Source organism: Eublepharis macularius, chromosome 1 (assembly GCF_028583425.1).
Source record: "Eublepharis macularius isolate TG4126 chromosome 1, MPM_Emac_v1.0, whole genome shotgun sequence".
NCBI classification, from domain to species: domain Eukaryota; kingdom Metazoa; phylum Chordata; class Lepidosauria; order Squamata; family Eublepharidae; genus Eublepharis; species Eublepharis macularius.
Window position 1 is genome coordinate 71,075,595 of NC_072790.1, and position 14,859 is coordinate 71,090,453.

At 40.7% G+C, this 14,859-nt stretch overlaps 1 protein-coding gene across 1 annotated transcript in view; it reads left to right on the top strand.

Annotated features, from left to right (window-relative positions):
• The window catches only part of ADGRB3 (adhesion G protein-coupled receptor B3), a 654,643-nt gene that overhangs the window by 614,575 nt on the left and 25,209 nt on the right, over positions 1–14,859 (top strand). The window contains exons 26-28 of the mRNA XM_054979153.1: positions 4,480–4,575; positions 7,619–7,658; positions 9,525–10,168. Of these exons, the coding sequence (XP_054835128.1) occupies positions 4,480–4,575; positions 7,619–7,658; positions 9,525–10,168 (780 nt within the window). The remainder of the gene's footprint in view (positions 1–4,479; positions 4,576–7,618; positions 7,659–9,524; positions 10,169–14,859) is intronic.

Below are 14,859 nucleotides of genomic sequence, written 5' to 3' on the forward strand. Positions count from 1 at the left end.
TCTGAATAAATTCTACTTGTGTTTAAGAAAAAAAATCATTTTTCACCTCACAATATAACAAGCCGTCCTATATTACTAATTAAACTGAGGAGGTTATGGTGAAAGCCTTTGGTGGCAACGAAAGCCTTTTGAGGGAGTCAGAGAGGCAGCATTATAAAGGGCACACCAACAACAAAAAGGGGATGGTATTCTTGAAGTAAAAGCCTAGGAAAAGTAGAGAACACTTGAAGCTCTGTGTGATGTAAATAAAAAGAATGTTTGTAGCCAAATCCTTCCTGAGGTGTAAGTTTAAGGTAACATAAGGAGGAGCTAAATTGAAGGTCCAAAGGTAAAGGTTATCTTTTAAAAAAACTAAAATCATTACAGTCATACTTGTTTTGTGCTGCCCATATTCTTACCATATTAAAAGCATAAAATATCAACTGTGTAATTGATTGAGGTAGCTGGATTTCCTCCTCAGGATTTCCTCCTGAGGAGCATGACTTTCTTGCCTCTCTTGTCCTGCTGCAACTGAAAATGGCCTCCAAAATGTTGCTTCTGGGCATCGGGGGATACCGATTTTGCATTGCAGCAGGAGGGGACAGATGAGAAAGTCACTCTTCATGGGTGGAAATCCTTTCCCCCTTGGAAATGTTTATCTGTATCTAAGCCATTATTCTGTATTGAATAAGGTTGTTATTTGGGGGAGGTTAGCTTGGCATTTCCAACTGTGAACACTGCAGGGATTTTTCACTGATTGTCTTACTGTTGTATTTTGACACAAGATTGTCCGAAATGACAATACTTTTGGAGTTGTGACTGTGCTTAGGTCAGATGTTCTGAGACAACAGCTCTAGATGCACTTATGGTTTGTGGTACAATGCAAAAATCATGCCAGTCCCTTTGATAAAGTTCTGATTCATGCTTTGGTCAGCCTGGCTGTGACTCCCCTTGTCACACCTCAGTCCTCTCACCTCTGACCAGAACTTTGCCGTTAAGCTGTTCACTGGCTTTAAACACATTTAAAGCTGTTCACAATTCAGCTCCATTCTGTCTTTCTGCCTGCAGCTCTCATCATATCATTGCCTGTAACCTTCACTCATCAAACCATCAAAAAATTTCCTGCTCTCTTAAATGACTCTGCCTGTTCTCTTGCCACCTCCTGTGCCTCTCAGAACACTTGCTTTATGACAACTCTTTCTTCTCCTTCAAATCTCCCCTTAAAAACTGGCTTTGAAGAATTTGGCTTCAGTTATCCCTCCAACCTAACTGAAATGGGTCCTAAGTATAAGTAAAGCATACGTATTATGCTCTCCATTCCTTTCTTTCTTTTGCCTTCCTCCCTATTTGGATTTAGGTTGCTTTGAGGCAGGCTCCTGTCTTTATATTTAGCTATATTTTTGTGATCTTTCTTGCCTGTCCTAACATATGAAGCACAACTGAAGAAGCTTTGAATCAATCTCATATTTGCTGTGGCGTCAGAATGCTGTGCAAATAAGTTTGTTTCTTCTGCACAATCCAGGATTCTAAACCTTGGCTTAATCCCAATTTAAAAGCCGGGTGTGTGTGTGCTGCAGTGTACCCAGGCACCTGCATTAGGATGATATGGCTAAAATGGGACCTTCATTCAAGGCTTACCAAGGCAGGAAACTTTCAGTTGCTATCTTATATAGGAAGGGAAGTAGAGACGGTGTAAGCATGAGAACAAGATGCGGTCATGCTTGACATGGACACATGAGTTTGTCATGATGTCTGAATGTGGCCTATCTCTTTAAGCACATTGTGCATTAATGGTGCTATATAAATTATTATTCATAATAATTCTTCAAGAAATTCAACAGAAATAATTTGCAGAAGCTAGCAATATTAAAAACTCTATATGAGCACAGAAGGTGACCTGATAGCAACTGGAGGATGAAAACAGGAATGTTGTGAGATTCTCTGTTTGTATATAAAGAGACAACAATTCTGCATTAGCTGTCTTTGAAACAACCTTGAGTTATTCTTATTCGGATAGCATGAACAAATCCCATGCCTGCCACAAGCTGAGCAAGGTGCTTGGGAATCATGCACCAGCTGACATTAACCAGTGTGTTTATGACATATATGAACATGGCATGTTCTGAACTTAATTTGAACCATATTAAACAGCTCAAGTTGTTGGTGATAACATGAGGAGCACCCCTATATTTTCCACCTACATGCTCTCATTTAGTTCACGGCTTAGCATCTATATCTACAAACCTCAAGGGCTAAAAACATGTTAGGACGGAGAGAGGGTAATTCATAAGAGCTTTGAATTGGTTACAGTTGCTAAGGAAACTACTTCCTTGGTACCCGCACGTTCAGCACATCTGTCTTTTTTGCTCTGTCTGACTCTGAGACAATCTTGCTGCTTGATGTTGAGGTGAGGGAGGGGGATCAGGAAGATGCTTTCCATACCCACAGCACTGCATATACGATGAGAAAAGGAACTGCAAAATAGATTGGAAGACACTCGCTTGACTCAGTAGCTTGGACCATTGTGCTCAGATAATGGAGGTAGCCAACAGCAAAGTGACCAGTTGTTTGCTGACTCTTGACATTGGGCAAAGACAAGCAAACATACCATAGCAGACAGCAATGTCTTTGCCCTCCTCTACCATTCATGTATATGCCACTTTTCCTCTGGATAACAGGGCTCAAAGCAGCTTACAAACAGTGCAATCACCCCAAATCTACATAGATTAAGACTTCATGCCCCTATTATTATGAAACACAAGATGGCACTCAATCCTTTCTGAACATTGCTCAGGCCTCAAAAGCTTGCTACAACAAATGTGCAACAACAACAAAATACCTCTAGAGCCAGCAATTGATGGGGGGGGGGCTTCACTGCTAAAAACACCTACTGAGCCAAAGCCCAATAGAACAAGGGGAGGGGCTCAGCCCCAGCCTGGTTGCAGCTTTGGAAGGTGAGTACAGAAACCTTCCCCCAGTAGCTCCTTCTGGTCATCACTTCTACAATGCTGATGTTGCTAAAGACCAAAAGATCTTGGACCAGTGGCATTGCTATAAATACTTCCCCTCTCCTGCAAGTGAGGCAACTAGAGTTCTGCATGTGAACCTAGAGGACATGGCAATCCATTGACCAAGATGGTCAGCAGCCTCTCTCTTCCCAGTCCAAGGTCTATGTACCATCTCTAGGCAGGGGATACGGTTAAAGCTCTGTAGATGGAGTTAGAGCAGCTGGCAGTCTGCAGGTCAAGGTGGTAAACAGGTATGCTGAACCTGTGAATTTGTTGAAGTTTGCAATGGCACAGGATTTGACCTATACACTAGCAGCTGAATATTGATCTTGTTTCTATCAAGTAGGGTGAGGCAAACTGGCTCTTCTTTACTTACCAAGAAGCTTTTGCCCTTTATTATTCTATGCATTATTTGTAGTCATAGAATTCTGTGAACAGTACCAGAGGAGACAGCATAAACAGAACTCATTCGTACCAATGTTTGTTCCTGAAAAAGCAATGAGAATGGAACACTAATGTCAGCACACTAATTGTACTTCAGTAACGTTGGTTATCTATTGCGTTATGCAGAAAGAAGGTCTACAGTCTCAAACATGCATTCATTTAGTCCTCTCTGCACGCTGAGATGCGTCTCTTCATCTAGAATTGTTGATTAGGGCTGTAGACAAGGAAATATTTTCGCTGGTTAATAATCTGACCTTTAACAAATGGGTTAAATATATTTTAACCAATTATTTTATATATTTTAAATATGTATTGATTAAATGTATTTGCCAATTTTCAATCTGATGTATTTTTAGAATATTGTTTTCTCTTGTTTCGAATATTTTTATGCGTCTTCTCAACAGGATGCAGATGCAGAATTTTGAAGATACTAACATGCTCTTCAATTAGAAAGGATTTTTAAATAGCAATTAAATATTCAATTGATTAATTCACAGATTGTAGTGTGGTAATTCTAGTTACTCAATGAATAACAAAAAAAAGTTGCAATATTGAATGAGCTTATTGTTCAGAATTCATCCAAAGGGTTATTGAGAGCAACAGAAAGTTCTTAGCAGCTCTTTTCCCCTACAGATCTAACTTAGTGTTGCTGTGTTGGCCCATTCTTGACAACCATTGTGGTATTGCTGTGCTGCTCAGACTTCCAAGTTTCAGATACAAACCTTTTATGAAAATAAATTTCTTGTGTTTCCTCCCACAAACCCTCTAAGGGGTCATACATGCATTTTTCTCCAAGAAGTGAAAAAATAACAGCTTGGATGTCCAATACACACACAAAAAAACTGTATTCAGTGAATTGGCATTCCATTTTATGTATTTACTTTGAACCAGTACAGCTGTATTGCATCATTACAAGAGGCATTGTAAATATCACTCTAGTTCAAGAAACATTAAGATGAATTAACTGTTCTGCTTGTTATGCTTAATAGTTTTGTCTATGACTGGATTTTTTTAAGAGGATCAGTAAGTATGTGGTGTCTCCCACCAGGTTCAAGATGCATTTAGATGCCGATTAAGAAACTGCCAAGATCCAATCAATGCAGACTCTTCAAGTTCATTCCCTAATGGACATGCTCAAATCATGGTTAGTTTTTATTTTATCTTTGTTTGCTAGTTCTGGACACTCAAGCCCATAAATTGAAAAAAAAAACATATACTGCGGAATGATATCAAATATGTGTAGTCTAATTTTATTTCATTGGTTGTATTTTTTGTTTGTTTCACTTGTGTCTTTGTATTGTGCAGGTCTTCATTTGCTTATTCATGCAATCTTCTCTTGTACAGACCACTTGTCATTTCTTGTCTGGAATGGAGTTTGTTGAGAGACCACTGGAGTCATGTAGGGTTAACTGTAACAAAGTTACCATATTTTATGGTGCGTTCAACAGTGCTTCAAATATATCTAGGGGCTTAACTAAATACAATGCTGGAGGTGACCTGTAGTTGGAACTCCAGGCATGTTGTCTGGGAAGTCATAAATGTGCGGGCTGGTGTGGATTGACACCATAGCATGAGGGGGGGGGCTAACTCTCCTCCCTCCTCCCCTGTACTGCATTAAACCCAGGGAGATAAAATATTATTTTTCCTAATGAGACTAAAAAAAAAAAGCCCTGAGTGCTATTTGTATGTGGCATAAGAGAAGAATGGGGGACCAAAGAGCATGTCTGAGGTTCCAGTCACAGAATTCCAGCATCACCCATCGTTTGGCCCTCAGTAATCCTGTCAAATGGGCCACAGTCATTGTTTCCATTTTGTAGGCCCATAATCATCTCACCTCACATGTGGAGGACTGTGGAATCTATTAGCCAGAAAGTCCAAACTGAAATTTCACTTTCCGGCTAATAGATCCTGCAGTAAGCTGCTTGTTAGGTATAGTAGTTACTTTTGAGGCCAGTTATTACATTTGTAATAACTTTAATCTTTTATATCATGCTACATTTCCCATAAGATCAATATGGAGTTTGGAAATTACAAATTGAAGGATGGAAGGTGATGCAGAGCATGATCTTCTGTATGGCCACCTGAATGGCATGTATCTTTCCCAAAGTGTCCTTAGAATGCCACATGAATAGTAGGCAGGTTGCTTTAGCTATACTTCATGTAAAAAACCATGAACTGCATACTCTTTATTTTTTTAATACACAAATTATTACAGCTGAAGCTCTTTGGAATGAAGCCAAAATTAAGAAAACAACATATTGTTAGGCCTGCCAACTTCAGGTTGGGAAATTCCTGGAGATTTGGGGCGGAAGCCTGGGAAGGGCAGGGTTTGGGAGCTTGGCAGGGTATAATGCCATAGAGTCCACTCCAAAACAGATGGTTCCTCTAGGGGAACTGATTTCTGTCATCCAGAGATCAGTTGTAATTCCAAGAAATCTCCAGGCCTCAGCTGGAGGTTGGCAAGCCTGCTTATTGTTGAGAATTTTATTGAAAATGCTGTATCAAAATGCTATTCATACATTTATTTATATGATTTAAATGCATTTTCTTATATTAAATATTGTTACATCGAAGATTTTTTTTGGATGCGCACAGAACTGTCATGCGTTAAGCACAAGCTTGGAATTTCCATACAGTTATCTTTTTGTTATGGTTGAGTAAATATAGAGTCATAGGGGGAACGTCACATAATCCTATAAGAGAGAATTTTCTTACAGTAGATTGAACAGCCTTCCTCTCTGCTGACTTCTTTCACTTGTGCTAAAAGATCCCTTTGTGTATCCTTGCATTGGAAATAAATGGACTCATTGGCCCAAGGGGTTAGAATGAAGAAAAATGGAAGAAATGGAGTAAAGGCTCTGGTTAAACAACTAAGAACAGCCCTATCTGTAGCTTAAATAAACGCTAGTACAGAGGCACCAGTTAAGCACCCTGAGCAGATGTCTTCTTGTCCTTGCTGCCACCTCCCCAGTTGCTCCCATACTGTTCCAAGGAACAAACGGAAGACCTCGCTCAGTGTAGTACTAATTATACTAAGAATAAGAATTGCAACATCCAAAGTTATATGCTGCTGCCATGTTGCTGAAATTATGCTTTCAATCCTCATTTTATTGTTTTGAATGTATTTTCTGCTTTTGTTGCGAACTGCCTTGGAAACCTTATATTAAGAGCTGGACTGTAAATAGATATAGTAAATAAATAAAAACAAATTTGTCTTTGGTCAGAAATTGCCCTCTGATAACCACCCACAGAGTGTGAAGTCCCAGCAATGGACTCAGTTTTAAGAACAGGCAATTCAATCATGTTCCAGTTAAAGAACTTGTATTGTCTGATTTGCAAGACCTGAATTTAATTCAGAACTGATAATCTCATCCTCGACCACGATCCTTTTCAGACTGTGGAATTTAAAGAAGGCAAATTACCTTAAAGCCAGCAATCTTTTTACCTGAGTCTGGATTAACTAGGTCTAGTTTAGTATAGATAAATGGTATTCACTTCACAGCTTGGAGAGAGCTATATTCACAATTAGCATCCGCCCAACCCAAAGACCCACATTTACTTCCATCCTTGGCATGAGGCCTGCACCTCTTAGCTTACCTGTTCATCTACCAGCAGCTGTTTTAAGATGGGAACCATCTGCCAACTACAAGCTCCATTGGACAAGGGCCTTGCCCACTTTCTGGAACACGGGGCAGGTGCCACATTGGGGAGCAGTGCTCAGAAGAGCCACAGGTGGCATGTCAAAGAGCCACATGTGGCTTCTGAGCCACTGACTTGAGTATCACTGGCATAGATGCATCTACTTTGTCTTAACTATGTTGTGCATTTGGTTGTAGAAGAAGGAAGCTATTGAAACAGAGATAAGAAAACAGCATTTTAGTTTAGGGGCAAACATGGAGCTACACCATATTATTCCTCTCTGTTCCTCATAATATTTAATGCAAACAATGCTTGATATGATATCACCACACTGCATCTTCCAGCCACTGATTTTTAAACAGAAGGTGGAAAGACACAGTGTAATGACATCGCATCATGCATTGTTTGTACTAGACATTAAAAAGAACAGAAAGAGTGAAGGGACAGGGGGCAGCAACAGCACCCTCCTTGTGAAAATATCTAGTTTAGCCCTTGATTGCTGATTGTTAATGGCTGCCTTATGTAATTTGTCTTTTTCACTGTTACAGACAGATTTTGAGAAAGATGTGGACATTGCATGTCGTTCAGGTAAGATTGTCAAGCCACCATGTAAACTAAAGAGGCATGGTTTTGTTATCAGTGGCCATTTTGCTAACTAGTATTTGTAAGAGGATATGAACATTTGCTATCATGCTCAGAAAAACACATTTTGTTGTACAATATTAATGTCAGAAAATGTACATGGCCATGCAGAAGGAGGAAATATCTACAAACAGGGGAAATAAAGTCAGCTCAGAAACGAAGAAAGGAGGAGCAGGTCAATATATATTCAACTTCTTCATAATCCTTATGTACAACAGACTTGAGAAACAACCCCTAGCAACAGAGAACATGACAGCGTACACAGATCAGAGCTCCCATGTCTGCGAGGAAGGGCTGGGTGGGGATGACTGCATGCTGCTAAACCGGCATAGTGATTTCATAAGAACGGCCTTTAAAAACTGCTTGTAATAGCAATAGCAGTTAACCCCATATGTATAACCTAGCCATCTGTCTAGCCAAAAAGCTGGCTTTCTGAAAATACATTGTGCTATCCCATTTTTAAGATGTATTTCTGTATATGTGCAGAACGATTATCACTAAACTTCAAAATCTGATGAAAGGTTTAGATTCCCTTTTTGTTTGTGCTAGCAAAAAAAATGCAATCAGCGTTTTGCTCTGCTCACAAGTTGTTCAATAAAACACAAAAGGGTATTCCTAGCTTTAGTCCTGAACCCTGCTGTGTCAGCAAATAAATACTTAGTCCTGGATTATACCAATCAATACACCAGCACAATTGTGCAATTGATACAGTAATGCCAGCTATGCAGAATATTGCACCAGGACAGAACTACACTTCCCATTTCATTTGAATGCAAGTTCATTCATTCATTCCATTTGTATTCCACAATTACGGGTCGGTTCCAAAACAACCTTTGCAAGAGCAAAAGTGATTCCATTTGTACAAAGGGAGCCAGCAGTTTGTACAGATTTCCCTCTCAAGCTGCATCCTCCCACTCCAATTCCCAAGGCCAGCCCCCCTCCAGCCTTCAGGAACAGCTGGAGGAGGGGAATCTCAGGAAAATGTAGTGGGCAGGAAGAGGACGATCCATTCCAGGAGTGAAACTGCTTAGTTACAGGTCCATTCTAATGTCTCTTCCCCTCACTTATTATTTTAATAATAAAGTGATTTTAAGTGGTGAGGTTTAAAACTGTAAGTATCCCTCAAATCAACACTGTGAATAAATATGAATATGAAAATATTAATAAATGTCATATTACTATATGAAGCATCCACTTCATAGAAACTGATAAGGAAAGATGGGAAAAGATAACAACAAACCTTTACAGAAATAGTAATTTAAGAGCAAATCTAATGAGGCTTTGCCATGTAATAAAGGATTTAAAGTTGATGTTCTTCATAGAAGAATTTAATAGTAGGTGACTAGGTGAAGCAACTTGGCATGTTTGATCACAAACAGTGTAAAGGAATTTTCTCCTTTTCATTTAGATAATCCATTATTAGGAAAGCAGAGCTTGAAAGGTCGTATTCTTTTTCTTACCTATCCTTAATATGAGGCAAATAGTGTTAGTTTAATTGGAAATTGAAAGGCACTCACATGTCTCTTTATAGAGCAAGTTGTCTCTGTGTAAACCTCAGTGCAGTGAGGTTTATCTAGGCCATTATTAACATCAGCACTAAAAGTAAAGAAAGGAATAAATCCTAGAATTTAAGAAATCCTTTGAGAATTTATTTTCATCATGCAATGGAACTCAGAAAGATTTTACCTTTCCTTTCTATACAACTTGCATTATTGTTTGGACCAATGCTTGCCCTAAATAATTCTTGCAACCAGCCTGAAAGCTCTGTCTCCTGCTCATGTAAAACATGTGGTTCTGTTTTCTGATTCACAGTCCTTCATAAGGACATTGGACCATGCAGGGCAGCTACAATAACAGGAACACTTTCAAGAATCTCACTGAACGATGATGAAGAGGAGAAACCCACAAACCCTGAAGGAATGAGCTACTCAACATTGCCTGGGAATATAATTTCTAAAGTTATCATTCAGCAGTCCGGAGGTATGCACATGCCCATGAGCATGAGTGAATTGGCCAATCAGTGTCTGAAAAAAGACAACACAGAGTTGCGACGGACTGTGTATTTATGTACTGATGACAACCTGAGAGGTGCAGATATGGACGTAGTCCACCCTCAGGACCGATTGATGGAAAGTGACTATATCGTCATGCCCAGGGGCTCAGTGAGCACACAGCCGTCGCTGAAGGATGACAGCAAGTTAAATATAGGCATGGAAACTTTGCCTCACGAAAGGCTCTTGCACTACAAAGTTAATCCTGAGTTCAGTATGAACCCCAGCGTAATGGACCAGTTCAATATGAGTTTAGATCAACATCTTACTACCCAAGAACACATGCAGAACTTGTCTTTTGAACCCCGCACAGCAGTAAAGAATTTCATGGCTTCAGAGATGGATGATAGCACAGGACTAGCAAGAAGTGAAACTGGATCCACCATATCAATGAGTTCTTTGGAGGTCAGTGATAACGGAAACTAAATGCATGCATAATACTATTGTGGAATACAGTGTGTGGAATTCACTTAGGGCAAAGCTACAAGTGACGAATGACACTTGAACGGCAAGTGTATTTCTCCCTGTTCACTTGCGCTCCATTCAATCCACTTGCCGTTCAAGTGTCACTTGTAGCTTGGCCCTTTGTCATGGCCACTTGGCCTCTGCATACAAATGGTGGCCTGACAGCTGCCTGCCTGCACTGCAGTCTCATACTGCTGTGGATTATGAATGAACATCAACAACACAGATTGGCTGATCATTCTTCCAGCAGCACACTGATTGGTGAAATGACACACCTGATCAGCCAAACTTACTCTGTCTTTGATTCACTTATATGGGATTATACTATGGTGAAGGGGCTCCGAGCTGCTGTGTATATGTGTGGAGATCCTTCAAAATCAATTTAAGGGTACAGTTAATGGCAACATTAAGAAGCATTATTGTTTTCACCAGCCATGTGTTGCAATGTCTCAGTCACAGTATAAAAAATAAGTAAAGTGACAATCCATAATCTTTTAGAAAGTAATTTGTTTTTGTATTTTTAAGACCTCACCATTCTACTTCTTGTATCAGGAGGACTACTAAATAATATGAAGTTAATGATCGGAAAAGGAACAAAAGACCAAAATCTTTTCTGCAAGAAGAGATCTGTGAAGTTTAGTGCAAATATATGAATTAATAAACTCTAAACTCCATAGTGAAGACACCGCTTTCTTTCTGTTACTTGCCACAGGCGAGAAGGAATCTGAATTTTAGTCCCTTCTCACTTCATGGCTAACCACTCATTAGGTAAAAATGCATAAATCAAGTAAAACTTTTCTTTTTTATAAAAGCAGCATTATGGGTGATTTGAAAGTGAAAAAATAGTGTAGTCTTTTCCTTTACAAGGTTACTGATTGGGGGAAAGGAGGTATTTAAACCTTCCATTGCAGAAAATTGTTCCCTAATCTGCTTTCCCCCAGAAGGTTTTAAATATGTATTCCAAAGGCAAACATGCATTTAAGTCCTGGAAGGGGAACTGTTTTGGAGCTGAGAAACAGTAGATGGCGGAAAGCATTATGTGCCCCCTTAGTCCTACCTTCTGTGGTCTCAAAAGCTTCCTCCAAAGGTCTTTAACACAAAAATCTGTATTAGGATTTTAAAATATGCGTCTGTGCATATTAGATACTTAATTCCATCCCTGAGGCTAAATGGACCATTGGTCATGAGGGGCTGCTGTTTATCTATATGCTATAATTATTTGCATTACTCTCTCATTTGAGAAGACTCATGATATTTGGCAGAGAGAGCTTTTATGTCGATAGACTTAGACAGGCAATAAGGACAGGAATGAGCGTATTAGCCACAAACTCTTTGAGACACCAGAAGGAAAGTTAGATTGGATGACAGGAGACTTTAGGAGGGAAAGGATGATCTAGAGCATGTGGGAGGCTTTTTTAATGTTGCCATTGACTTTCATCTCAGATGTTTGAGGTGCTGCTATACTTTAATGTTGTTTGATGTTTGATGTTGATGTTATCAGTGCTATTTAAGAAGTCTAATAGATCGAGTAAGAATAAAGAGATGGATTCTCTCTTTCCATTTGCTAGGTAACAGACGTAATGCCAAATTAAATGGCAGGTTTGAGAATCTGCTTTCACAGATTCCTCATGGGCCACTCCAGCATCCATTGGGAAATAAGTAGTGCAGAAGACTCTAAGCTCTGTGGTGGGATGATGATGCTTACCCTTTCCACTCCTCAAAAGGCCTCTGCATTGGCTGTGGCCAGTGGGGACTGGGCTGTCCTGGCCTGGGCTGTCCTGGCCATCCCCACTCCTACCAGATGACTTCTTGGCAAGGATCAGTGTAGGAAGGATGGCCTGTTTAGCTTCTACAGTGTTGCTAAACAGGAAAGACCTTCTGAACCATATGTCCAAGAGCATCCAAGGCCTCCCCTTAGCCAGTGGCTTACTTGGCCTCTCCCACCAAGGGGTTATCTCTCAAGAGAGGAGCATAGCACATGGGCTTTGCATATACCTCTAGGTACCTGCACAGTCCACACATTGGCACATAAGGACTCCTATCTTAACACATGCCTCTGGCTCTCCCTTCTTTTGTGATCTGCTGTTGCCTGTGTATTCTTTTAACATCGTCATGAATTTTGCTCTACCTGTAGATGAAAAACAACTGAAAGTCCCAGAAGTATTTCTACAGTTTAATCAACAAACTAGTAAAAGCAAAATATCTAGGTTTTAATAGGCTTAAATCCAATTATATTGTCTCGACTGACTTGGTGATAGAGCTGTGATGTCTGCAGAAGTGCCATCACTGGTCAGAGAAGAGAACCCTTTCCATCATGCCGAAGCAACCATTGAACATGCCATTGAACAGAGGATGGACCAGTGTGCTCTCCGGTGTTCATTTTGTTCATAACCTCTGCTATCATGATAGCTTTCTGCATAATTTACATTGCTACTTTATCATTACTTCCATGTAATTAATTAGTCATGTCAGTGAAGGGCACTTGTGTGATTTGTGGCCCCTGCTCATCAATTTTAAAATCTGAAAATGCAATACCAATGATTGTTGGATGCATAATAACAGAGAGGAAGGATTGCCAAGGCAATTAAGGGAATTGTTTAACTAGAAAATTACTTACCAAACTACCGCAATACAAAGAGACTTTCTAGTTCCCATTGTCAGGAGGGACTCTTGATCAAGTTTTAAGTTTTCTGGGCACAGTTTATTCTCTGAATATATTTCACTTCAACAGACAGAAGATTGATAAGGTTGAAATGAGCAAATGTACTTCAAACATGAATTTGATGGGTTGTTCATGGCTACTCTTTGATCCTGTATTTGACTGAATGCAGCAAATGGAGCTTGCAAAATTAGACATATGGCAGAAAATATAGGCCCATTGCTATAACACAGAGAATAAAAACTAATATGAGTCATTTGAAACTCATTTCCATCCTGTTCTGAGAAATCATTGGGTTTAATCCAAAAGACCAGGAGTGGAAGGCAAATAGCCAGCAAAGCAGCTCCAGCAAATGCTAGCACAAGTGGTAGCAGAAGAGCACAGACAAGCCAATCACCACCACTGTTTCTGTCCTTGATTGTTCCAGAAGTTTTGCTCTGTACTGAATTTTGGGTTAACTAGGAGGATTTCTAAAATTAATTCTGGAATGGCAGCATACTCATCTGCTCAGTACCCTATTTAGAAATGAGAAAGTATTGGAAGTTCCTAATGTACCACCAGCAGCTTCATGATCTTCCTCAGGCAGAAAAATATATAATACTTTTAAAAGTATGAATCCCTTTGAATTTTAAAAAATAAGCAGTGCCATGTGACAGTCATGTTTGCCAGCTGTACACCAGTTAGGGTTGCCAACTCCAGATTTGGGGTAAAGGTTGGGAAGGATGATGTTTGGGGAGGAGAGAGTCCTCATGTCTTGGAGTCCACCCTCCAAAGCAGTCATTTTTTCCAAGGGAACTGATTCTTGTAGTTTGGAGATGAGCTTTAATTCTGGGAGATCTCCGGGCTTCACCTAGTGGTTGGCAAGCTTAGTGTCCCCTAGTAAATACTTCATATGGAGTCCATTGGAAACGTATATGTTAAATAGAAAATAATAACTGTTTTTATATACCACTCTTCTAGACAGATTAGTGCCCCGCTCAGAGTAGTGAACAAAGTCAGTGTTGTTATTATCCCCACAACATGGCTGAGGAGCAAGGAGTGGCTTACCCAAGGCCACCAACTGAGCTCATGCTAACAGTGAGATTCGAACCAACAGAGTGTCAATTCACACCACTATCCTACAGCACAGGTCAAGCTTGACAAGTATGCCATTGTAAGGCTATGCAGATTGCCAATGTATAAAAGTTTAACCAACAGCCAATTCCAATGCTGAATTAATGAGACATTTCTTCTTTGTATAAATCAAAACAAAAATCCCTGATAATTTTGTTAAGGTGATATTTATGCCAGGAATTTGGGGGGGGGGGTTAAGTCTAATTTAGGACACGTGTGAGTAAATTCTGAAGACCTAGACATAGTAATGGAAGGGAAAAAGCTGTAGCTCTCAGTGCTATAATCATGGTCCTTTTTTAGAACTCACCATGTGCAGGGCCAGCACATCCATGGAGGCGAGTCCGGCAGCCACCTGGACCACTGAGGCACTGGAGGGGATGCCGAGGGGTGGGGACACGTGCCACAGAGCTGGCGGTGGCAGTACTGACAGCTGAGCAGGAGGGCTAGGAAGCCTCCCATGCACCGCACCGGCCGCCAGCCATGCCTAGCCTGCAGCTGTTGTGCCGGGCCAGGAGTGTGTGCTGGCGGTGACAGCACAGGGCAGTCTGAGAGGGCAGTCTCCCAGACCTCCTGCTCAGTTGCTCCGTGCTGCTGCTGCCTGCACACAGCTGTGGGCCAGGTGCAGCAGGTGGCTGGGGTGGCATGGGGCGGCATGGGGCAACTGAGCGGGAGGGCTGGGAGGCCATCTGCATGCTGTCCCAGCTGCCTGCCACACCAATGGGGCTGGCTCGCAATGGCATGCTGCGTGATGATGTCACACGCACGTGGGGGCAGCAACAGCCCTGAAGCTATCCCCAGCCTCAGGCACCAGAAACTCTGGCACTGGCCCTGACCATGTGTTTGATAGTTCAGAAAGAAA